Source organism: Pristiophorus japonicus, chromosome 5 (assembly GCF_044704955.1).
Source record: "Pristiophorus japonicus isolate sPriJap1 chromosome 5, sPriJap1.hap1, whole genome shotgun sequence".
NCBI lineage: Eukaryota > Metazoa > Chordata > Chondrichthyes > Pristiophoridae > Pristiophorus > Pristiophorus japonicus.
Window position 1 is genome coordinate 290,168,257 of NC_091981.1, and position 26,140 is coordinate 290,194,396.

General features: G+C 48.3%; 1 protein-coding gene across 1 annotated transcript in view; it reads left to right on the top strand.

Moving 5' to 3' along the window:
* The first annotated feature begins 1,240 nt into the window (after positions 1–1,240).
* lrrc24 (leucine rich repeat containing 24) overlaps positions 1,241–26,140 on the top strand; it is a 273,036-nt gene continuing 248,136 nt past the window's right edge. The window contains exons 1-2 of the mRNA XM_070880255.1: positions 1,241–1,429; positions 17,021–17,199. Of these exons, the coding sequence (XP_070736356.1) occupies positions 1,241–1,429; positions 17,021–17,199 (368 nt within the window). The remainder of the gene's footprint in view (positions 1,430–17,020; positions 17,200–26,140) is intronic.

Below are 26,140 nucleotides of genomic sequence, written 5' to 3' on the forward strand. Positions count from 1 at the left end.
ATGATGTTGCCTGACCTGCTGAGTATTTCCAGCATTTTCTGTCTTTCAACAGTTAACAAGCTAGTGATAGAACAGAATATAATGGAGAAAGACAGAGCAAGAGAGTGAGAGAGGGACAGAGAGAGAGAGAGATACAGGGACAGAGAGAGAGAGAGAGACAGGGACACAGAGAGAGAGAGACAGGGACAGAGAGAGAGAGACAGAGACACAGAGCGCGCGAGAGAGAGACAGGGACAGAGAGAGAGAGAGAGACAGGGACAGAGAGAGAGAGAGAGACAGGGCCAGAGAGAGAGAGAGAGAGAGACAGGGACAGAGAGAGCGAGAGAGACAGGGACAGAGAGAGAGAAAGAGAGGGACAGAGAGAGGGAGACAGGCACACAGAGAGAGAGAGGCAGGGACGGAGAGAGGGACAGGGACAGAGGGAGCGAGAGAGAGAGACACGGACAGAGAGAGAGAGAGAGAGAGACAGGGACAGAGAAAGAGAGAGAGAGACAGGGACAGGGACAGAGAGAGGGACAGGGACAGAGAGAGAGAGAGATACAGGGACACAGAGAGAGAGAGAGAGAGAGAGAGACGGCGAGAGAGAGAGAGAGAGAGACAGGGACAGAGAGAGAGAGAGACAGGGACAGAGAGAGAGAGAGAGAGAGAGAGACTGCACGAGAGAGAGAGAGAGAGACAGGGACAGAGAGAGAGTGAGAGAGACAGGGCGCACGAGAGAGAGAGAGAGACAGGGACACAGAGAGAGAGAGACAGGTGTGAGGAAGAAAAAACAGAGAAAAACAAATTGGAGAATGACAAACACAATGGAAGCAAAGACAGTGTGAAAAGGAAGAAAGCAAAGCACGTAAGATTGAGAGAGCAAGAGAGGATAGAAATGCAGAAAATAACAAGTGAGACGGGGGAAAGAGAAAGAAAGAAAAAACATAAGAAAGAGGAAACAGACAAGATAGAGAGAATGGGGAAAGAAGAGATAAAAAAGAAAGACAGATTTAGTAGTAGCCTTCAAAAGGGAATTGGATAAATATGGAGAAAAATGACAGTGATACAGGGAAAGAGCGGGGATGTGGGACTGACTGGATGGCTGTTTGAAAGAGCCAGCTCAGAGTCGATGGGCTAAATAGCCTCTTTCTATGTTGTACTAGCCTATGATTCTATGGCCTCCTGTTATCGCCTTCACTTCCCGACCGGGCGCAGCGTGAAGGTCGACTCCCCCCATAGTCGGCAGGAATTTTGCGGCCGTATGGCGTTGTGTCCCGATCCCCTTCGCCTGGAGATCATGACATCATCGCCGTGCGCCGTTCCCCAGTCGCGTCCCAGACCCGAACTTCGGTTCCGCCCTCTGCAGCATCACTGGGCGAAAACACCAGCAGCTGCAGGAGGCGTTGATCGGGGGTTTCAGGGGCCAGTGCTTAAAGGTGAGGTGGCCAAGGTAAGTAAAAAAAAACTTCTGGAATGTTCTCAGTCAATTTTTTTAATCACCTTCACTCCCGATCAATCAGCCCGGCACTCTGCTGCAGTGCACCGGGCTGGATCGCGGCTGGATCGCGGCTGTCGTCGGGGACCAGGTCAGTTTTTGCTGTGCAGAGCTTGCAGCGATGGCCCTTCCCTGCCTGCTGCCTCACGCGCTCCAGGAAAGGAAGGGGAGCGCTTGATTTAGTGATCCATTTCCTTCCAGGAGCGCAAACCCCACTTTAAAAAAAAAAAATTTAATGAAATGTATGCACCTGTGAGTATGCTCACGGGTTTGTAGAGCTGTTGAGTGCGGAGGGGAGCGGGTAGGTCCGAGGGCCTCCTCGTCGGACTGCTCCTGGGCATGGCCAAGGGGGCCATCAGCCGGTCCAGGCAGCGGGCGGTCGAGGGGGTCGTTCAGCCCGACTGCCTGCCTCTCTTCCGCGCTTACATCCGGGCCAGGGTGTCCCTGGAGATGGAGCACGCGGTGTCCACCGGTACGCTCGCGGCCTTCCGCGAGAGGTGGGCGCCGGAGGGACTGGAGTGCATCATCACCCCCGGCAACCAAATTTTTATTTGATTTTATGTTTTAAAGTTTAATTTGTTTTAATTGCCGGGGTTTTTAGTGTCCTCCTCCCCTTTTATAGGGGGCACTTGTAAAATTTATGATTTTATTGCCCAAAAAAATCACAAAAAAACCCCCCCAAAAAAGTTTAAAAAAACAAAAAAAAAAGGGCAGTTGAAAAATGTTTGGAGTGTCCCCCAGATTGGGGGGCACTTGATCTAATGTTTATTTTGTTCCCCCCAAAAGAGTTGTAGAGCTGTTGAGTGCGGAGGGGAGCGGGTAGGTCCGAGGGCCTCCTCGTAGGACTGCTCCTGGGCACGGCCAAGGGGGCCATCAGCCGGTCCAGGCAGCGGGCGGTCGAGGGGGTCGTTCAGCCCGACTGCCTGCCTCTCTTCCGCGCCTACATCCGGGCCAGGGTGTCCTTAGAGATGGAGCACGCGGTGTCCACCGGTACGCTCGCGGCCTTCCGCGAGAGGTGGGCACCGGAGGGACTGGAGTGCATCATCACCCCCGGCAACCAAATTTTTATTTGATTTTATGTTTTAAAGTTTAATTTGTTTTAATTGCCGGGGTTTTTAGTGTCCCCCTCCCCTTTTATAGGGGGCACTTGTAAAATTTATGATTTTATTGCCCAAAAAAATCACAAAAAAACCCCCCCAAAAAAGTTTAAAAAAACAAAAAAAAAAGGGCAGTTGAAAAATGTTTGGAGTGTCCCCCAGATTGGGGGGCACTTGATCTAATGTTTATTTTGTTCCCCCCAAAAGAGTTGTAGAGCTGTTGAGTGCGGAGGGGAGCGGGTAGGTCCGAGGGCCTCCTCGTAGGACTGCTCCTGGGCACAGCCAAGGGGGCCATCAGCCGGTCCAGGCAGCGGGCGGTCGAGGGGGTCGTTCGCCTGACTGACTGCCTCTCTTCCGTGCCTACATCCGGGCCAGGGTGTCCCTGGAGATGGAGCACGTGGTATCCACCGGTACGCTCGAGGCCTTCCGCGAGAGGTGGGCGCCGGAGGGACTGGAGTGCATCATCACCCCCGGCAACCAAATTTTAATTTGATCCATCAATGTCTAAAATTTAATTTGTTTAAGTTTGTCGGTTTTAGTGCCCCCCTTTAATCAGGTGCAGATTTACAGGTGCAACGTAAAATAGTTGTAGAGCTGTTGAGATTAAAGGATTTCGTTATAGTTTTAAATTGTTAATTTGTGGGTTGTAGTGCCAAAAGGGGGCTTTTGATTAAACGTTTTCTACTCAAATAGTTGTAGAGCTGTTGAGTTGGGAGTGGCTTAGCCAGTCACATGATGTTCACAAGACTCAGTAAAACCCCAGCCAGTCGGGTTTGGGGGATCCAAAGTGAGCCTAGTGGATGAACTGGTAATGTGTCGTGTGATTGTTAATCCTCTGCTAATAAAGCAACCAGTTCTTAATAGCAATGTGCTGCTATGAATTATTAAGCAAAGAACCCATGAAGCAAATGCATTGCATTACAGACACCAAAGACAGGACAGTAAGAGGAGAACAAAGGACTCCAGAGACAGGGGAAAGCGGATGAAAACATAACAAAGGGGAGAGAGGACCACTGGTTTTACTGTTACATGTTCTTCAGCTTTGGCATACTGGGGACTGAAAAGCTGCTGCTGCTTTTAATCTGCAACTCCCCACTGGAGCCCATCGCAACAAAGCCGACTCCTTTTCTCAAGAGCCACTTTGAACAATGTCACAGTCTGTCAAGTCAAGTCAAATCTGTGCAAGTTTCCTTTGACAGACTCCACTGGGGCTCTTCTCTGCTGAGATCAATACTTTGGGTCATCTTACACATTAGGCTTCCCAGTCAAAGTTAAACATTTTCTCAATCGGTTGCTTCTGAACCAGAAAATGTGCAGCGATGTGGCGATGCTCGCTAGCCAAAGACTGGTGCTAATATTGAGCAATCTCGCCTAGCCCTTAAAATTAGAGCCAGGCCGTTCAGGGGTGATGCCAGGAAGCACTTCTCCACACAAAGTTTACTGGAAATCTGGAACTCTCTCCCCCAAAACATCTGTTGAGGCTGGGGGGTCAATTGAAATATTTTAAAAGTGTGAATGATAGATTTTTGTTCGGCAAGGGCATTAAGGGTGACGGAACCAAGGTGGGAGTTAAGATACAGATCAGCCATGATCTCATTGAATGGCGGAACAGGCTCGAGGGATTAATGGCCTCCTCCTGTTCCTATGTATCTTGTTTGGGGAAATGAGGGAAGTATGGAGTCCTTATGTAAGAGTGTTTTAGGTCATAGGGATGAATAGGTTAAACTGGGATAGGGGGCAATGGACCTTGAGCAGAACAGTCGAAGGGGACTGAAGAGTTTGTAGGGAGCCTTTTTGTATTGGATTTGTTCCTGGGATGTGGGTTACCTTGGCAAGGCAGCATTTATTGCCCAGCCCTGAGTCAATCGCATCATCATCATAGGCAGTCCCTCAAAAAAGAGGAAGGCTTGGTTCCACTCTAAAAGTGAGTTCTCAGGTGGCTGTACAGTCCAATACGGGAATTACAGTCTCTGTCACAGGTGGGACAGACAGTGGTTGAAGGAAAGGGAGGGTGGGACTGGTTTGCCGCACTTGATTTCTGCATGCTCTCGACGACGAGACTCGAGGTGCTCAGCCCCCTCCCGGATGCTCTTCCTCCACTTTGGGCAGTCTTGGGCCAGGGATTCCCAGGTGCCGGTGGGGATGTTGCACTTTATCAAGGAGGCTTTGAGGGTGTCCTTGAAACGGTTCCTCTGCCCACCTGGAGCTCGCTTGCCAACGGACCAACGGATCCACCACAGACCCAATCCACGTCCGGACCGGGGTCAAGCAGGGCTGTGTCATTGCACCAACCCTCTTCTCGATCTTCCTCGCTGCAATGCTCCATCTCGCTAGCAACAAGCTCCCCGCTGGAGTGGAATGAAATTATAGAACCAATGCGAACCTGTTCAACCCTTCGTCGCCTCCAGGCTAGATCCAAGGTCGTCCCATCCTCTGTCATTGAACGATAGTACACAGATGACGCTTGCGTCTGCACACACTCAGAGGCCCAACTCCAAGCCATCATCAACACCTTCCCCGAGGCGTACGAAAGCATGGGCCTTACGCTAAACATCAGTAAGACAAAGATCATCCAACAACCTGGCCCCGCCTCACAGCATTACCCCCCCCCACACCGGTCAGTCACATAGCCTGGGACTGGAGTTACATGCAGGCCAGACCGGGTAGGGGTGACAGGTTCCCTTCCCTGAAGGACATTAATGTGCCAGTTAGGTTTTTGTAGCAACACTCCAGCCGTTTACATGGTCATTCTTCTTTCCTGGTGCCAGCCTACTAATTTTTATAAATTCAATTTCACAACTTGTTCAGGTGGGATTTGGGCTCGCAGGGTTGACTAGCCTAGTACCCTAACAACAACAACAACAACTGGTAGTGCCTTTAACATAGTCAAACATCCCAAGGCCTTCACAGTGGTGTTATCAAACCACAATTTGACACCAAGCCATAGAAGAAGAATTTAGGGCAGATGACCAAAAGCTTGGTGAAAGAGGAATGTTTAAGGAGGAAACAGAGGTAGAGAGGCGGAGAGGTTTAGGCAGGGAATTCCAAAGCTTAGGGCCCAGGCAGCTGAATGCACGGCTATCACTGGTGGAGCAATTATAATCAGGGATGCTCAAGAGGCCAGATTTGGAGGAGTGCAGACATCTCGGGGCGGTGGGGGGGGGGGGGTTGTGAGGCTGAAGGAGATTACAGAGGTAGGGAGGGATAGAGAGGCCTTGGAGGGCTTTGCTTAACTGGAAGCCAATGTAGGTCAGCAAGCACAGGGGTGATGGGGGAGCGGGACTTGGTGCAAGTTAGGACACGGGCAGCCGTGTTTTGGATCACTTCTAGTGGCATGTGGGAGGCCAGCCAGGAATGCGCTGGAATAGTCAAGTCTAGTGGTAACAAAGGCATGGATGAGGGCTTCAGCAGCGGATGAGCTGAGACGGTCGATGTTCCGGAGGTGGAAAAAGGTGGTCTTAGTGAAGGCGCGATATGTGGTCGGAAGCCCATTTCGGGGTCAAATATGACACCAAGGTTGCGAACAGTCTGAACACTACCCTATCTAGAGCTTCGCCAGGAAGAGGACAGAATGGTAGCATTATAAAACAGAGAAAGGCGTTGGGGGAAAAACTCGAGCAGTCAGAGAGAGGGAGGAGAGTGGGTAGATTGCCTGGTGAGGCGGGTGGGGAGGGAGCAGGATTTCAGGCAGATCCAGCATCCATTAAACTTCCACCCCATTCAGTTGGGAGTGGGCAAGTCTGCTGACTGCCATGCCTGCATTTCGGGGGGTGACTGGGTGAGTTCCCAGCTACCCATCGTTACGCCCTCGTCACGCTGAGTGGAACCCTTTGAGTCTCTTTGAGCGCTGAGTTTAATGCCCAGGGCCAACATTCCCTGTAGGCCGCACTTTGCTCTGCGCGTCCTGTTACTTTCAATGCACGGTCCCGTTAGATTTCAGCGCGTGCCCGGTATTCGCAATGGAAAGGTTTGTGAGCGGCCTGCGTGGGACCTTGCAGATCACTGCATGGCCACGCACACGCACAGCGCAGAGGGAACACTGCCCAGGACTAGTCTAGTGGAAGGTGATCGATCCGGGAAGGGATTGAATACTTTCACAAACATGGTGTGTAAGCAGCAGAAGCTCTCATTTCTCATTGCCCACAAATCCTCTCCTGATTAGATTGTCACTCGGTGACGACGACAGTTCAGTGTTGACACAGGGGACTTTCACAGTGATGCAGGGCTAAAATATTGCCTGGAGCATTCGAGCAATTTAGAGGTGTCCATGCTGTGAGCAGTCTGATAAAGACAAACAACCATCTTTGTTCTCTCTGTCTCGGCAGAGGGACTGTCGTGAGAAACAGTGTCAATATTTGCTTCACAATGGAGAGAGAGACTGAGACAGTACCTCAATCGTTTAACTTTGGTGCAGTTCACTGCGTTTAATCAGCGTCCTTTTGTCTCTCCACATTGTCTGCCCTCGTGTGGCAATGTGAGAATATGGTGAGACTGAGGGGGGGGGGGGGGAGACAGGGGGGGGGGAGGGAGGAGGGGGTGAGTGAGGGAGGAGGGGGAGGAGCAGAAGGAGGGGGAGAGCGAGGAGAGGAGGAAGTAGGGGGAGGAGAGGAAGGAGGAGGAGAGTGTGGAAGGAGGGGGAGAGAGAGGGAGGAAGAGGGAGAGGGAGGAGGGGGAAAAGGGAGGAAGGAGGAGGTGGAGAGGAAGGAAGAGGAGGGGGAGGAGGGGGAGGAGGGTGGTGGGGGGGAGAAGAGGGAGAGGAGGGGAAAGGAGGGAGGAGGGGAGAGGACAGAGGAGGGAGATGGGGAAGAGGGGGAGAGGAGAGGGAGAGGAGGGGAGGGGAAGGGGAGGGAGAGGGAAGAGTGAGGGAGGAGGGGGAGAGGAAGTTGGAGGGGAGGTGCACGGCAGGAGGGGAGAGGAGAGAGGAGGGGAAGAATGAGGAGATGGCGAAGGGGAAGATGCAGGGAGTGGGTGGGGAAGGGGGGGAATGGGAGAGCGGGGAAGCAGAAGGGGAGAGAGAGAGAAAGGGGAGAGGGGGAGAGAGGTAGGGAATCAGAGGAAGAGGAGGAAGATGGGAAGAGGGAGGTGGAGTAAGAGAGAGGGGGTGGGAGGACGAGGAAGATCATGTAAGACTTGCTCGCCTGTCTCTGATGTTCCCTCCTACCATGGTCGAATGGCCTGTTGCCGCTCACACATGAAGAATGGCCACGGCTGCAGTAAGAAAGTGCTGCTGGTGTCCCATGGAATTGTGCTGCAGCGCTAAATCAGTCCTGTCAGGAAGGGAGAGAAACAAGACAGAACCTGTATTTATATAGCGCCTTTCACGACCTCTGGGCGCCCCAGAGCACTTGTCAGCCAATTTTGAAGTGTAGTCACTGTTGTAAAGTACACATCTCCCAAACCCGCGACCTCTACTACCTAGAAGGACAAGGGCAGCAGGCGCATGGGAGCACCATCACCTGCAAGTTCCCCTTCACGTCACACACCATGCTGACTTGGAAATATATCACCGTTCCTTCATCGTCACTGGGTCAAAATCCTGGAACGCCCTCCCTAACAGCACTGTGGTAATTTCTTCACCACACGGGCTGCAGCGGTTCAAGAAGGCTGCTCACCTTCTCGAGGGCAATTTGGGTTGGGCAATCAACGCTGGCCTTGCCAGCGACATCCACATCCTCTGAACGAATAAAAAAAACGCTGCAGCCAATTTGCGCACAGTAAGCTCCTACAAACAGAAATATGCTAGTGACCAGACATAATCTGTTTTAGTGATGTTGGGTGAGGGATAAATATTGGCCAGGACACCGGGGAGAAGTCCACTGTGCTTCTTCGAAAAAGTACAATGGGATCTTTTATGACCAAACTGAGATGGAGGGCGGGGCCTCGATCTAACGAGGCTGACACTCCAGTGCTCTGCTGAGGGAGTGCTGCACTGTCGGAGGTGTAATATAGAGCTCCCCCTAGTGGACTACTGCTCCACCTAGTGGACTACTGTGGTAATACAACTACTGATGTATACAATAAACGGATCACGTGACAAGGTCACATGACAAGTTCCTGTACAGCCTAGCTGAAATTTTTGTTGGTGGCTGATTCCTGCCAAACAGCAGAGAGACTTTGAGAGGTTTTTTGTTTTGCAGCTCAGCTAAAAATCCAAGGTAAACTTCAAGCACACTATTGACATTGCCAGAGTCCAGATGGCTGCGCCTATGGAACTAATTGGGTGCTTGGGTGAGTTCCATCGCGACCGAGAAATTTTCGGAGCATATGTGGAGCGGCTAGAAATGTTTTTCACCGCAAATAGTACCGTCAGCGTGCCCGATGATGGAAACCGTAACCGGGTGGAGTTAGAAAGAAAATGAGCTATTTTCCTGACTGAAGCAGGCCCCAAGGTGTATGAAACCCTGAAAATGTTGATGTTCCTGTGAAGCTAAAGGACACGCCACTGATGGAGATTCTAACCAAATTAGAACAGCACTATATTCATGAGCCCCTGGAAATTGTTGAAAGTTGTCATTTTAGAATATGACATCAATTAATTGACGAGAGTATCAGTGAGTACATTGTAGCTTTAAAGAGGCTATCCATTCACTGTCATTTCAGAATCTTTCAGGACCGAGCATTGCGTGACCACTTTGTTTGTGGGATGAAAAATGAAGCAATCAGAAGAAAATTGTTGATAGCCCCGAACTTGACTTTTGATTTAGTTTGTCAGACAGCTATGTCGATGGATATGGCCGACCAATACTCCCAAAAATTTTGCTCCATTTCCAGTCATCAGACAATCGAAGTGAATTGCCTGCAGATTAAAAGGAAAAGGTAGTTGGGTCCCAAGGCCTTAGCAACTGGCCAAGATAACAGCGCATTGAAGTCATGTGATCAGTGTCTGAGACAACACCTCACTCAAAGTTGTCTATATGTGAAGGCAGAGTATTTCTTCTGCAAGAAAACTGGGCATCTGGCGAAGGCATGTCAACTGGAAAGTAAACCTATGTTCAATGCGAGAAGTAGAAATCGCCAAGCACTACATAGCATTGAAGAGAAGCAACAGAACAAGGAGGTTCTGGAGATATACGTCATCAGGAGCACCAGAATATCTAACAACAATTTGCGATGTATTGTCTTCCAAGTAGACATTGCAGGAACCAGGGTACCCATGGAACTCAACACTGGTGCATCCATGGGCGTAGTGCCGGAATTGCTATATCTTGACAAGTTGAGTGATTATCCAATGGAGAAATTGTAGAGCTGCGAGGCTACTCTGGAGAGCCAAATTCCTGTTGTAGGACGTATCACTGTATCGGTGAAATACAAGGATCAGTTTCAGAGCTTGCCTCTCTTAGTAGTGTCAGGAGACGAGCCTACCTTAATAGGTAGCAATTGATTGGGATCACTGAAGGTGGATTGGAATGAGATTTTTCATGTTGAAATGAGATTTGCATTGAAGGATGATGTCATCAAGCAGTATCTGAAGGTGTTTCGTGAACCAGGCAGTACGACCTAAAGCTTCAAGGCAAATATCAGAGTACCGAAGGACGCAAGACCAGTTTACTGCAAGCCACGTCCCATACCAAACACACTCAAGGAGAAAGTTGAGCAAGAACTTAAAAGACTAGAAACTAAGAATATTATCTCTAAGGTAGATCTAAGTAATTGGGCTACACCCATTGTTGTTGTACCTAAGTCAGATGGTAATGCTGATGCTATGTCCAGGTTGCCATCCTCATCACAAGTTACACTCAATAAGGAAGAAGTGTTCTATTTTTTATACATCGATGAATTGCCAGTTACAGCTGAAGAGATTGGTAGAGCAACCAAACGTGACCCAGTTATATCAAAGGTGAAATCATGCTTGACGAATCTTCTGGAATTTTTTGAGGATGTAAATAGCAGAGTGGACAAGGGAGAACCAGTGGATGTGGTGTATTTGGACTTTCAAAAGGCTTTTGACAAGGTCCCGCACAAGAGATTGGTGTGCAAAATCAAAGCGCATGGTATTGGGAGTAATGTACTGATTTGGATAGAGAACTGGTTGGCACACAGGAAGCAGAGAGTCGGGATAAACAGGTCCTTTTCAGAATGGCAGGCAGTGACTAGTGGTGTGCCGCAGGGCTCAGTGCTGGGACCCCAGCTCTTCACAATATACATTAACAATTTAGATGAAGGAATTGAGTGTAATATCTCCAAGCTTGCAGATGACACTAAACTGGGTGGCGGTGTGAGCTGTGAGGAGGATGCTAAGAGGCTGCAGGGTGACTTGGACAGGTTAGGTGAGTGGGCAAATACATGGCAGATGCAGTATAATGTGGATAAATGTGAGGTTATCCTTTTTGGGGGCAAAAACAAGAAGGCAGAAATATATTATCTGAATGGCGGCAGATTAGGAAAAGGGGAGGTGCAATGAGACCTGGGTGTCATGGTTCATCAGTCACTGAAAGTTGGCATGCAGGTACAGCAGGCGGTGAAGAAGGCAAATGGTATGTTGGCCTTCATAGCTAGGGGATTTGAGTATAGGAGCAGGGAGGTCTTACTGCAGTTGTACAGGGCCTTGGTATTGAGACCGCACCTGGAATATTGTGTTCAGTTTTGGTCTCCTAATCTGAGGAAGGACGTTCTTGCTATTGAGGGAGTGCAGCGAAGGTTCACCAGACTGGTTCCAGGGATGGCTGGATTGACATATGAGGAAAGACTGGATCAACTGGGCCTTTATTCACTTGAGTTTAGAAGGATGAGAGAGGATCTCATAGAAACGTATAAGATTCTGACGGGACTAGACAGGTTAGATGCGGAAAGAATGTTCCCGATGTTGGGGAAGTCCAGAACCAGGGGACATAGTCTTAGGATAAGGTGTAGGCCATTTAGGACTGAGATGAGGAGAAACTTCTTCACTCAGAGTTGTTAACCTGTGGAATTCCCTACCGCAGAGAGTTGTTGATGCCAGTTCATTGGATATATTCAAGAGGGAGATAGATATGGCCCTTATGGCTAAGGGGATCAAGGGGTATGGAGAGAAAGCAGGAAAGGGGTACTGAGGGAATGATCAGCCATGATCTTATTGAATGGCGGTGCAGGCTCGAAGGGTCGAATGGCCCACTCCTGCACCTATTTTCTATGTTTCTATGTTTCTATGTCTATTGGATTGAAAACTGGTTGGCAGACAGGAAGCAAAGAGTAGGAGTAAATGGGTACTTTTCAGAATGGCAGGCAGTGACTAGTGGGGTACCGCAAGGTTCTGTGCTGGGGCCCCAGCTGTTTACATTGTACATTAATGATTTAGACGAGGGGATTAAATGTAGTATCTCCAAATTTGCGGATGACACTAAGTTGGGTGGCAGTGTGAACTGCGAGGAAGATGCTATGAGGCTGCAGAGCGACTTGGATAGGTTAGGTGAGTGGGCAAATGTATGGCAGATGAAGTATAATGTGGATAAATGTGAGGTTATCCACTTTGGTGGTAAAAACAGAGAGACAGACTATTATCTGAATGGTGACAGATTAGGAAAAGGGGAGGTGCAACGAGACCTGGGTGTCATGGTACATCAGTCATTGAAGGTTGGCATGCAGATATAGCAGGCAGTTAAGAAAGTAAATGGCATGTTGGCCTTCATAGCGAGGGGATTTGAGTACAGGGGCAGGGAGGTGTTACTACAGTTGTACAGGGCCTTGGTGAGGCCACACCTGGAGTATTGTGTACAGTTTTGGTCTCCTAACTTGAGGAAGGACGTTCTTGCTATTGAGAGAGTGCAGCGAAGGTTCACCAGACTGATTCCTGGGATGGCGGGACTGACATATCAAGAAAGATTGGATCAACTGGGCTTGTATTCACTGGAGTTCAGAAGAATGAGAGGGGATCTCATAGAAACATTTAAAATTCTGACGGGTTTAGACAGGTTAGATGCAGGAAGAATGTTCCCAATGTTGGGAAAGTCGAGAACCAGGGGTCACAGTCTAAGGATAAGGGGTAAGCCATTTAGGACCGAGATGAGGAGAAACTTCTTCACCCAGAGAGTGGTGAACCTGTGGAATTCTCTACCACAGAAAGTTGTTGAGGCCAATTCACTAAATATATTCAAAAAGGAGTTAGATGTAGTCCTTACTATTAGGGGGATCAAGGGTTATGGCAAGAAAGCAGGAATGGGGTACTAAAGTTGCATGTTCAGCCATGAACTCATTGAATGGCGGTGCAGGTTCGAAGGGCCGAATGGCCTACTCCTGCACCTATTTTCTATGTTTCTATGTTTCTATGTTTCTATAATTACATAGCAAATGGCTGGCCAAACCAGGTATCAGAGAAATATATTCACCTTTACTTTGTTCGTAGAAATGAATTATCAGTGGATAAAGATTGTATCATGTGGGGTGCAAGAGTAGTTATTCGAAATAAGTTCAAGTCCAAATTGTTAGGAGATCTTCATGACCAGCACCTGGGAATGTGCTTGACCAAGTGTTTTGCATGCAGTTACTTATGGTGGCCAGGTCTAGATAAAGATATAGTATACATCATTACTCAGGGTACAATATGTCAATTGGTAAGAAAAAAGCCACCATCAGTACCATTTCCATGCGAGGACCACATATCTTCACTATTCTTCCTGGTAACCACTTTAACCATGGAAATGGCCTCCCAGGGTGTGGCAAAGGTTACATGTAGATTTTGCTGAGCTAGAAGGACAACAATTGTTCATTGCGATTCATAGCCATTTGAAGTGGGTAGAGGTGTTTCCGGTGTTGAAAATAACAAGTAAAACACTAGACAATTTGCGAAGATTGTTTTCTTCATATGGCCTCCCAGAAGAAATTGTGTCTGTTAATGGGCCACAATTTTGTTCAGAAAAATTTGCACAGTTCATGAGCAGGAATGGTGTGAAAAATACCCAAGTTCTACCGTACCATCCTGCTTCAAATTGTGTAGCAGAATGCACAGTACAAATTGTAAAATGTGCCCCATCATATAAATGTTGGATCCAAATCCAAAGAAACGCCAGTTAGTGTTGGACCACAAATTGACAAATTTTCTAATTATTATCGTAATAATCCTCATATAACTACTGATAGAACATCAGCAGAGTTGTTTTTCAAACGACAGCCACAAACCAGGTTCTCGTTGTTAAAGCCAAACTTAGCACAGTCAGAGAAGAGAAACAATTAAGACAGAAAAAGAATCGGAGAGAGAAGTGTGAAACTGAATCAGAAGGTTAGAGTAAAGAATGATCACATAAATGGTTAAAGTGGTTACCAGGAAGAATAGTGAAGATATGTGGTCCTCGCACATATTTGGTCATGATGTTGATCATGGAAAGGTTAGGTTTGTTCATATAGATCATATTTTACCGACAGATGTGGAAGGAGTTGAAAGTTGGGATGATTTGACTTTTGCTCATGAGTCAGATAGTCTTGTTACAAGTAAAGTACCAATAGCAAATCCTATATCAGATGTACTAGAAAGAAGTCCAAGAGAAGGTCAGAATTTAAGTCTGAGCCTGAGTCAGGCAGATAAACAATCTGAAGTTGTAGAGAGTCCAAAAGATTCTCCTCAGGATCAGCCTAGAATGTCTAAGTTCGACACCACATTTGGAAAGTTCTGTTCGGGAGCGAAGATATCCTCTTAGAAATAGAAAACCAGTGGTTAAGTTTGATTTGTAAATATGGCCAAATAAGTCCATATCTTTTGTTGTGTATAATCATGCAAATTATGTATGATGATTATTTTGTTATGATTACTTCTTCATTAAGGAGGGAGCAATGTAATATAGAGCTCCACCTAGTGGGCTACTGTTGCACCTAGTGGGCTACTGAGGTAATTCAACTGCTGGTGTATCTAATAAAAGGATCATGTGACAAGGTCACATGACAAGTTCGTGTAGAGACATCTTGTGTATGTGTGTGTTTGTGATGTTGTAAAGAATATATCACAGGAGATACCATCTTTTGAATGAGACGTTAAACCGAGGCCCTGTCTGCTCTCAGGTGGACATAAAAGATCCCACGGCACTATTTCAAAGAAGAGCAGGGGAGTTATCTCCGGTGTCCTGGCCGATATTTATCCCTCAATCAACATAACAAAAACAGATTATCTGGTCATTATCACATTGCAGTTTGTGGGAGCTTGCTGTGCGCAAGTTGGCTGCCGCGTTTCCCATATTACAACAGTGACTACACTCCAAAAGTACTTCATTGTCTGTAAAGTGCTTTGCGACGTTCGGTGGTTGTGAAAGGTGCTATATAAATGCAAGTCTTTTTTCTTTAACACCTCATCTGAAAGACAGTGCAGCGCTCTGTTAGCACTGCACTGGAGCGTCGGCCTAGATTTTTGTGCTCAAGTCTCTAGAGTGGGACTCGACCGCACAACCTTCTGACTCAGAGACAAGAGTGCTGCCTGCTCCTTCCTGGCAGATAATGTCAGACCTGGCGCACGCTGCTAACAGAAAACAGGCGCAGTATCGCATTTGAGAGGGAGCGATGGGGAAGCAGTTTGCTCCGTCTCCCCATCGCACATGCCACAATCCTTTGTGCTTCAGTCACTTATCATCTGCCCCCCGCACACAAGCAAAGGCATTACCGCTAACAACCCAGGTACCCGGGAGTCTGCAGCTTAATTTATACATGTGGGTCAACGGATTGGGAGTGGGGGGAGGGGTTGGGCAGTTTGCAAGTGCTGTTAGATTGTTTTTTTGTTGCATTAAATATTAGGCGCGATGAGCATTGAACAATCCCTGTCAATGTTTGACGGGAGATTGAAGTCTCCGCCTCATGTCCCCGTGGTATCATTGGCTGCTCTACAAAACAGCTGCGAGGCCTGGCTATCTGCCGACTCTCCTGCTCGCTAGTTATTCACAGTGAGTGTCTCTGTCTGCTGTCAAGCAAAAAAACAAAAGAAAATAGTCCTGTTATTCACCTGAGCCCACCCACCGTGCCAGAGAGATTGAGGGTACAAGTGAGAAAATGTCATTTACAAACGAAAACTCCACCGTTCTTTATCTGAGGATAAATCCCACCAGAGGGCTGCCTCCTGGATCTGAGACAGTAATCCGTGCGGGCTTGGCTTGGCTGCACGTTTTGCTGTGCATGTCTGCTTGTCTCGGTGGGTAGCCCGGGGCATGTGTGGTGGTGATGGGTGGGAGGGTGGGGGGGAGCTATTTCTAAACAAGGACTTGTATTGAGAAGGTGTAATTTATTCTCTCAGACTTGTAAGTCACCAAATGTACACAAAGGTGTGACAGGAGGACAGCGCTACAGCGCAAGGTACACCTTTGCTGCGTGCTGCAGTTTTGCAATGAGGAAGCAATAAAGCACAGCCTGATACTGAAGGTCGGGATAGACCAGGAGGTGCTGGCACAGTTGTGCATTTACACCTCTCGCCGAGTTATCGATTCACGAGGAGCGGAGAAGTAAGATCCGGATCGGTTATCGCATCTAACAGTGAGTGACTGCAGCAGGGGAAAGGTTAAGCCATATAGGACCGCGATGAGGAGAAACTTTTTCACCCAGAGAATTGTGAACCTGTGGAATTCTCTACCACAGAAAGTTGTTGAGGCCAGTTTCGTTAGATATATTCAAAAGGGAGTTAGATGTGGCCCTGACGGCTAAAGTGATCAGAGGTATGGAGAGAGAGTGGGGTACTGAAGTTGCATGATCAGCCATGATCATATTGAATGGTGGTGCAGGCTCGAAGGGTCGAATGGCCTGCTCTTGTTTCTATTTTCTATGTTTCTATGTTTCTATTCAATGCTGAACCCTAAGGACTGCTATGGACTGACATGGCGGGGATTGATTCCGTCCTGTCTGGGACTGTACAACACGCGTGTGACCCAGGCTCAGCTTCTGTACAGGTGCCCTATTCACCGAGGAGTGATTTAACTGTCTGGTAAGTTATAGCTCAGTGTCGGCTCTTCTTTTATATTCATACAATTCTCAGGCTTTGTGAGTCGCAGGCAAGGCTGGCATTTATTGCCCGTCCCGAGAAAAGAAAGACTTACATTTCCAGAGTGCCTTTCACAACCACCGGACGTCCCAGAGCGCTTTACAGCCAATGAAGTACTTTTGGAGTGCAGCCACTGTTGTAATGTGGGAAACGCGGCAGCCAATTTGCGCACAGCAAGCTCCCACAAACAGCGATGTGATAATGACCAGATAATCTGTTTTTGTGATGTCGATTGAGGGATAAATATTGGCGACAAGACACCGGGGATAACTCGCCTGCTCTTCTTTGAAATAGTGCCATGGGATCTTTTACGTCCACCTGAGAGGGCAGACAGGGCCTCGGTTTAACGTCTCATCCGAAAGACGGCACCTCCGACAGTGCAGCGCTCCCTCAGCACGGCACTGGGAGTGTCCTTGAGAAGGTGATAGTGGGCAATGTTCCCTGTAATTGTTTTTTTCATACGCGGCCCCCTTAACTGGCTGCTCGGCCTATTTAAATGTTCACACTCCTGCGGGTTCTTCCACTTAAAAGCTGGTGAGCGGCCTCCGCGGGACCACCAGCCTGCTGCTCTCCAGGGTAAGTCTGGAGTCGCCAGGAATCGAAGATTCATCTCCGAAACATGCCATCGAGCAGCACCCGGGAGATGTAGTCATAGAGGTAGAAAAAGAAACGTGTGCCTTTCACATTTTCTTTGCGCACTTCAACTCATTGTGAGATGATTGACGATGGGATGAAGGGCTGTTTGACTGAGAGTCAGGGACCAACAGGGTAGTGAAGAGCTTTATCTTGCTTTCCAATTGGCTGTGGGAAGACGGGTCGCCGCGACGATGGATGTGTCGGGCAGCCAATGGTGGGGGCGGAGCGGTTGGAGGCGGGAGGTCATGTGATGAAACCTCCAGGAATCCGTCGGATCAGAGTTAGTGACCCTCGGCAGCCTTGCCGAAGGTGGGCCCATGGGAAATGGTGGCAACAGTTTCGAGATTCCCCCCCCAATGGAGAGAGGGGTCCTTGAAGAGGCCTCTTCACCCTCCAGTCGGACCCAAAAAGGTTTAGCTGCCAGAGGCCTGAGCTTTAGCCGAGGCCTGCGGTGGGAGCCTTGAAGCAGGGACTACACCACCACTGGAGTTTTCTTGCTTGTACTGGCGGGCTCCCTCTTGATGGTGGAAATGATACTCGGATCGCGCTGTGTACATGCAGTGGCCCCCCCCCTATCCCATGAGGTGAGTCAAGGTTGGGGGGTGGGGCGAGATAAGGAGATGATGGACAGATGCTCTGCCCTGAAGAGTACAATCCCTTCCCCTCCTCTCCCCCTCATATAGGCTGCTCACACAATCTTCACCTCTCCATTGGTGGCCGTGCCTTCTGTTGCCTAGGCCCTAAACTCTGGAACTCCCTGCCTAAACCTCTCCGCCTCTCTACCTCTCTTTCCTCCTTCAAGACACTCCTTAAAACCTACCTCTTTGACCAAGCTTTTGGTCACCTGCGCTAATTTCTCCCTATGCGGCAAGGTGTCAAATTTTTGATCTCATAATACTCCTGTGAAGCGCCTTGCGACATTTCACTATGTTAAAGGCACTATATAAATCTAAACCGATAAGGAATTAAGGGGTTATGGGGAGCGGGTAGGGAAGTGGACCTGAGTCCATGATCGGATCAGCCATGATCATATTGAATGGCGGAGCAGGCTTGAGGGGCTGTATGGCCTACTCCTACTCCTATTTCTTATGTTCTTATTGTTGTGTATCTGTAAAGCATGCACTCCCATGTTCAGCCACCAGGGAGCTCATCCCCTGAAGTCCCAAGGGATCCCAGCATCCCTTGGGAGCACTGTATAAGCCGCCCCCTCAGGCCTGTTCCTCACTCTGGAGTGTCTTATTAAAAACTGAGGTCACTGTTACTTTAACCTCCCTGTGTGCAGCCTCATCTGTGTTTGGAACACAATAACTGGCGACGAGAATACGAATCCAATGTAAAGGTGCAGCAAACTGTGGGCATCCTGGAGAAGTTCTCGGAGGGTGAGGACTGGGAAGCCGATGTCGACCTGCTAGACCAGTACTTTGCAGCCAACGAGCTGGATGGAGAAGGAAGCGCTGCAAAAAGGAGAGCGGTCCTCCTCACAGTTTGCGGGGCACCGACCTACAGCCTCATGAAGAATCTTCTGGCTCCGGTGAAACCCACAGATAAGTCGGATGAGGAGCTGTGTACACTGGTTCGGGAGCATCTTAACCCGAGGGAGAGTGTGCGAATGGCGAGGTATCGGTTCTACCTCGTGCCAGGTCAGGAAGTGGCGAGCTACGTCGCCGAGCTAAGGCAACTTGCAGGACAATGTGAGTTTGATGGCTACCTGGAGACTTTTTTGTCCTGGGCATTGGCCATGAGACCGTCCTACGAAAACTTTTGACTGTAGAGACACCAACCCTCAGTAAGGCCATTGCGATAGCACAGGCGTTTATGTCCACCAGTGATAACACCAAACAAATCTCTCAGCACACAAGTGCTAGCAATGTTCATTAATTAACTGGAACTGTGTTTGCGAGCAGAAATGTACAGGGCAGAAACCACGAGTCTGCAACTGCCAGCAGGCCTCAGGTGACCCAGATGACTCAGAGTCTGTAACAAAGGATGAATGCAAGGCAATTCACACCTTGTTGGCATTGTGGAGGCTTCCATTCAGCCTATTCATGCCGCTTCAAAGGGTATGTTCGCAAAAGCTGTGGAACAATGGGGCACCTCCAACGAGCTTGCAAACGAGCTGCAAGCTCTGCAAAACCTACTAACCACCACGTGTCAGAGGAAGATCGGTCCATGGTGGATCAAAGCAATTTTGAGCCTCAGAGAGAGGAGGCAGATGCTGAAGTACACGGAGTGCACACATTTTCGATGAAATGTCCACCTATAATGCGAAACGTAAAATTGAATGGCTTACCCGTAGCCATGGAACTGGACACTGGCGCTAGCCAATCCATCTTGAGTAAAAAGATGTTTGAGAGACTGTGGCGCAACAAGGCACTCAGACCAGCCCTGAGCCCCATCCACACGAAACTGAGAACGTATACCAAAGAGCTTATCACTGTCCTGGGCAGCTCCATGGTCAAGGTCACCTACGAGGGCATGGTGCACGAACTGCCACTCTGGATTGTCCCGGGTGATGGCCCCATACTGCTTGGAAGGAGCTGGCTGGGCAAAATCCGCTGGAACTGGGATGACATCCGAGCGCTATCACATGTCGATGAGGCCTCATGTACCCAGGTTCTTAACAAATTTCCTTCCCTTTTTGAGCCAGGCATTGGAATCTTTTCCGGGGCGAAGATGCAGATCCACTTGGTCCCAGAGGCACGACCCATTCACCACAAAGCGCGAGCGGTACCTCACATGATGAGGGAGAGAGTGGAAATCGAGCTGGACAGGCTGCAATGCGAAGGCATCATCTTCCCAGTGGAATTCAGTGAGTGGGCCAGCCCGATTGTTCCAGTACTCAAAAGTGATGGCACGGTCAGGATTTGCGGCAATTATAAAGTAACTATTAACCATTTCTCGCTACAGGACCAATACACGTTACCTAAGGCAGACGACCTATTTGCGACGCTGGCAGGAGGCAAGATATTCACCAAGCTCGACCTAACTTCGGCCTACATGACGCAGGAGCTGGAGGAGTCTTTGAAGGGCCTCACCTGCATCAACACGCCCAAGGGACTGTTCATCTAAAACAGATGCCCGTTTGGAATTCGGTCGGTTGCAGCGATCTTCCAGAGAAACATGGAGAGCCTACTCAAGTTGGTATCACACACGGTGGTCTTTCAGGACGACATATTAGTCACGGGTCAGGACACCGCCAAGCACCTACAAAACATGGAGGAGGTCATCCAGCGACTGGATCGTGTAGGGCTGCGGCTGAAGAGATTGAAATGCGTCTTCATGGCAACAGAAGTGGAGGTTTTGGGGAGAAAGATCGCGGCGGACGGCATTCGGCCCACATACGCCAAGACAGAGGCTATCAGGAACGCGCCCAGGCCACAGAACGTCACGGAGCTGCGGCCGTTCCTGGGACTCCTCAACTATTTTGGTAACTTCCTACCGGGGTTAAGCACCCTTTTAGAGCCCCTATATGTGTTATTGCATAAAGGTGAGAACTGGGTATGGGGAAAAAAACCAAGTAATTGCTTTTGAGAAAGCCAGAAACATTTTATGCTCCAACAAGCTGCTTGTATTGTATAATCCATATAAAAGCATGTGACGTGTCGTCGTACAGAGTCGGGTGTGTATTACAACAAGCTAACGTTGCGGGGAAATTGCAACCTGTCGCCTATGCTTCCAGGAGCTTGTCTAAGGCCGAGAGGGCCGACAGCATGATTGAGAAAGAGACATTAGCATGTGTGTTCGGGGTAAAGAAAATGCATCAGTACCTGTTTGGCCTCAAACTTGAGCTGGAAACCGATCACAAGCCCCTCACATCCCTGTTTGCTGAAAATAAGGGGATAAATACTAATGCCTCAGCCCGCATACAAAGGTGGGCACTCGCGCTATCAGCGTATAACTATACCATCTGCCACAGGCCAGGCACCGAGAACAGTGCGGATGCTCTCAGTCGGTTACCATTGCCCACCACGGAGGTGGAAATGGCGCAGCCTGCAAACTTGTTGATAGTGGCGCAGCCCGCAGACTTGTTGATGGTTATGGAAGCGTTTGAAAATGATAAATCACCTGTCATGGCCCGCCAGATTAGGACTTGGACCAGTCAAGATCCTCTGCTGTCCCTAGTAAAAAACTGTGTAATGCTTGGGAGCTGGGCCAGCATCCCCGTTGAAATGCAAGAGCCAATCAAGCCGTTCCAGCGGCGAAAGGACGAGCTGTCCATTCAAGCAGACTGCCTGTTGTGGGGTAACCGCGTAGTGCTACCAAAAAAGGGCAGGGAGACGTTCATCTCGGATCTCCACAGCACACACCCAGGTATAATAATTATGAAAGCGATAGCCAGATCCCACATGTGGTGGCCCGGTATCGACTCTGACTTAGAGTCCTGTGTACTGCAATGCAGCGTATGTGCTCAGTTGAGCAACGCGCCCAGAGAGGCACCACTAAGTCTGTGGTCCTTGCCCTCAATACCATGGTCGAGGATCCATGTCAACTATGCGGGCCCATTTCTCGGTAAAATGTTCCTGGTGGTGGTGGATGCTTTTTCAAAATGGATTGAATGTGAAATAATGTCGGGAAGCACCGCCACTGCCACCATTGAAAGCCTGAGGGCCATGTTTGCCACCCACGGCCTACCTGACATACTGGTCAGTGACAATGGGCCGTGTTTCACCAGTGCCGAATTTAAAGAATTCATGACCCACAATGGGATCAAACATGTCACCTCTGCCCTGTTTAAACCAGCCTCCAATGGGCAGGCAGAGCGGGCAGTACAAACAATCAAACAGAGCCTTAAACGAGTCACAGAAGGCTCACTCCAAACCCGCCTGCCCCGAGTACTGCTCAGCTACCGCACGAGACCCCACTTACTCACAGAGGTGCCCCCAGCTGAGCTACTCATGAAAAGGACATTTAAAACCAGTCTCTCGCTGGTTCACCCCAATCTGCACGATCAGGTAGAGAGCAGGCAGCAGCAACAAAATGTAAACTATGATCGCGCCACTGTGTCACGGGAAATTGATCTGAATGACCCTGCGTATGTGCTAAACTATGGTCCCAAGTGGATCGCGGGCACGGTGATAGCTAAAGAAGGGAGTAGGGTGTTTGTAGTCAAACTAGACAATGGAAAAATTTGCAGAAAACACCTGGACCAAACGAGGCTGCAGTTCTCAGACTGCCCTGAACAACCCACAGCAGACACCACCTTTTTCGAGCCCACAACACCCACCCAAAGGATCAACGACACCACGCCGGACCAGGAAATTGAACCCATCACGCCCAACAGCCCAGCAAGGCCAGGCTCACCCAGCAGCCCTGCAGGGCCAACAACACGTCAGCCCAGCGAGGGCACAGCCAACACACCATAACAGACATTTGTACCAAGGCGGTCCACCAGGGAAAGATAGGCTCCCGACCGCCTCACCTTGTAAATAGTTTTCACTTTGACTTTGTGGGGGGAGTGATGTTGTGTATCTGTAAAGCATGCACTCCCATGTTCTGCCACCAGGGAGCTCATCCCCTGAAGTCCCAAGGGATCCCAACATCCCTTGGGAGAACTGTATATAAGCCTGCCCCTAAGGTCTGTTCCTCACTCTGGAGTGTCTTAATAAAGACTGAGGTCACTGTTACTTTAACCTCCCTGTGTGCAGTCTCATCTGTGTTAGGAACACAATACTTATGTTCTTATAAATACAAGTTGTTGTTGAGAGAGAAGGGATTGAGAACTATGAGAAGCTGAGTAGAGCACGTTGGCCGTTGACAGCACCTCCAAATCACACATCATCCTGACTTGTACATATCTCGCCTTCATCATCGCTGCGTCAAAATCATGGAACTCTCTCCCTAACAGCACTGTGGGAGTCCTTTCAACACACACATTGCAGAGGTTCAAGAAGGCGGCTGACCACAACCTTCTCCAGGGCAAGAAGGCATGAGAGCAAATAGAGAAATGAAAATGACTTGGATATTAAGTGTTAGCCTCATTGTTGGGAAGACCCTTTGAGTGCGGATTGAATTTATTGGGGTATTAATGCAAAAAACAAAAAGGGCCAATGAATATAAAGGGGCTGCAGGAGGGGTCAAAACTAAAAATCATGGTTTAAAAACTAGTATTAAAACACTCTACCTAAATGCACGCAGCATTCGAAATAAAGTAAATGAGTTGTCGGCACAAAGCATTACAAATGGGTATGATTTGGTGGCCATTACAGAAATGTGGTTGCAGGGTGGCCAAGACTGGGAATTAAACATACAGCGGTATCTGATGATTCGGAAAGATAGACAGGAAGGGAAAGGAGGTGGGATAGCTATGTTAATAAAGGATGATATCAGGGCAGTTGTGAGAGACAATATTGGCTCTAATGAACAAAATGTTGAATCATTGTGGGTGGAGATTAGGGATAGTAAGGGGAAAAAGTCACTGGTGGGCGTAGTTTATAGGCCCCCAAATAATAACTTCACGGTGGGGCGGACAATAATCAAGGGAATAATGGAGGCATGTGAAAAAGGAACGGCAGTAATCATGAGGGATTTTAACCTACATATCGATTGGTCAAATCAAATCGCATGGGGTAGCCTGGAGGAGGAATTCATAGAATGCATACGGGATTGTTTCTTAGAACAGTATGTTACAGAACCTATAAGGGAGCAAGCTATCTTAGATCTGGTCCTGTGTAATGAGACAGGAATAATAAACGATCTCCTAGTAAAAGATCCTCTCGGAATGAGTGATCACAGAATGGTTGAATTTGTAATACAGATTGAGGGTGAGGAAGTAGTGTCTGAAATGAGCGTACTATGCTTAAACAAAGGGGACTACAGTGGGATGAGGGCAGAGTTGGCTAAAGTAGACTGGAAACACAGACTAAACGGTGGCGCAATTGAGGAACAGTGGAGGACTTTTAAGGAGCTCTTTCATAGTGCTCAACAACAATATATTCCAGTGAAAAAGAAGGGCGGTAAGAGAAGGGATAACCAGCCGTGGATAACCAAGGAAATAAAGGGGAGTATCAAATTAAAAACCAATGCGTATAAGGTGGCCAAGATTAGTGGGAAAATAGAAGATTGGGAAAGTTTTAAACGACAGCAAAGAATGACTAAGAAAGCAATAAAGAAAGGAAAGATAGATTACGAAGGTAAACTTGCCAAAACATAAAAACAGATAGTAAAAGCTTTTACAGATATATAAAACGGAAAAGAGTGACTAAAGTAAATGTTGGTCCCTTAGAAGATGAGAAGGGGGATTTAATAATGGGAAATGTAGAAATGGCTGAGACCTTAAACAATTATTTTGCTTTGGTCTTCACAGTGGAAGACACAAAAACCATTTCAAAAATTGCTGGTCACAGGAATGTGGGAAGGGAGGACCTTGAGACAATCACTATCACTAGGGGGGTAGTGCTGGACAGGCTAATGGGACTCAAGGTAGACAAGTCCCCTGGTCCTGATGAAATGCATCCCAGGCTATTAAAAGAGATGGCGGAAGTTATAGCAGATGCATTTGTTATAATCTACCAAAATTCTCTGGACTCTGGGGAGGTACCATCGGATTGGAAAGCAGCTAATGTAACGCCTCTGTTTAAAAAAGGGAGCAGACAAAAGGCAGGTAACTATAGGCCGGTTAGTTTAACATCCGTGGTGGTGATATTGCTTGAAACTATCATTCAGGAAGAAATAGCGGGACATCTAGATAGGAATAGTGCAATCAAGCAGACGCAGCATGGATTCATAAGTTTAACTAATTTACTGGAATTCTTTGAGGATATAACGAGCATGGTGGATAGAGGTGTACCGATGGATGTGGTATATTTAGATTTTCAAAAGGCATTCGATAAGGTGCCACACAAAAGGTTACTGCAGAAGATAAAGGTACGCGGAGTCAGAGGAAATGTATTAGCATGGATAGAGAATTGGCTGGCGAACAGAAAGCAGAGAGTCGGGATAAATTGGTCCTTTTCGGGTTGGAAATTGGTGGTTAGTGGTGTGCCACAGGGATCGGTGCTGGGACCACAACTGTTTACAATATACATAGATGACCTGGAAGAGGGGACAGAGTGTAGTGTAACAAAATTTGCAGATGACACAAAGATTAGTGGGAAAGCGGGTTGTGTAGAGGACACAGAAAGGCTGCAAAGAGATTTAGATAGGTTAAGCGAATGGGCTAAGGTTTGGCAGATGGAATACAATGTCGGAAAGTGTGAGGTCATCCACATTGGGAAAAAAAAACAGTCAAAGGAATATTATTTGAATGGGAAGAAATTACAACATGCTGCGGTGCAGAGGGACCTGGGGGTCCTTGTGCATGAATCCCAAAAGGTTAGTTTGCAGGTGCAGCAGGTAATCAGGAAGGCGAATGGAATGTTGGCCTTCATTGCGAGAGGGATGGAGTACAAAAGCAGGGAGGTCCTGCTGCAACTGTATAGGGTATTGGTGAGGCCGCACCTGGAGTACTGCGTGCAGTTGTGGTCACCTTACTTCAGGAAGGATATACTAGCTTTGGAGGGGGTACAGAGACGATTCAGGAGGCTGATTCCGGAGATGAGAGGGTTACCTTATGATGATAGATTGAGTAGACTGGGTCTTTACTCGTTGGAGTTCAGAAGGATGAGGGGTGATGTTATAGAAACATTTAAAATAATGAAAGGGATAGACAAGATAGAGGCAGAGAGGTTGTTTCCTCTGGTCGGGGAGACTAGAGCAAGGGGGCACAGCCTCAAAATATGGAGGAGCCAATTTAAAACCGAGTTGAGAAGGAATTTCTTCTCCCAGAGGGTTGTGAATCTGTGGAATTCTCTGCCCAGGGAAGCAGTTGAGGCTAGCTCATTGAATGTATTCAAATCACAGATAGATGGATTTTTAACCAATAAGGGAATTAAGGGTTATGGTGAGCGGGCGGGTAAGTGGAGCTGAGTCCACGGCCAGATCAACCATGATCTTGTTGAATGGCGGAGCAGGCTCGAGGGGCTAGATGGCCTACTCCTGTTCCTAATTCTTATGTTCTTATGTTCTTAATTGCTCTGC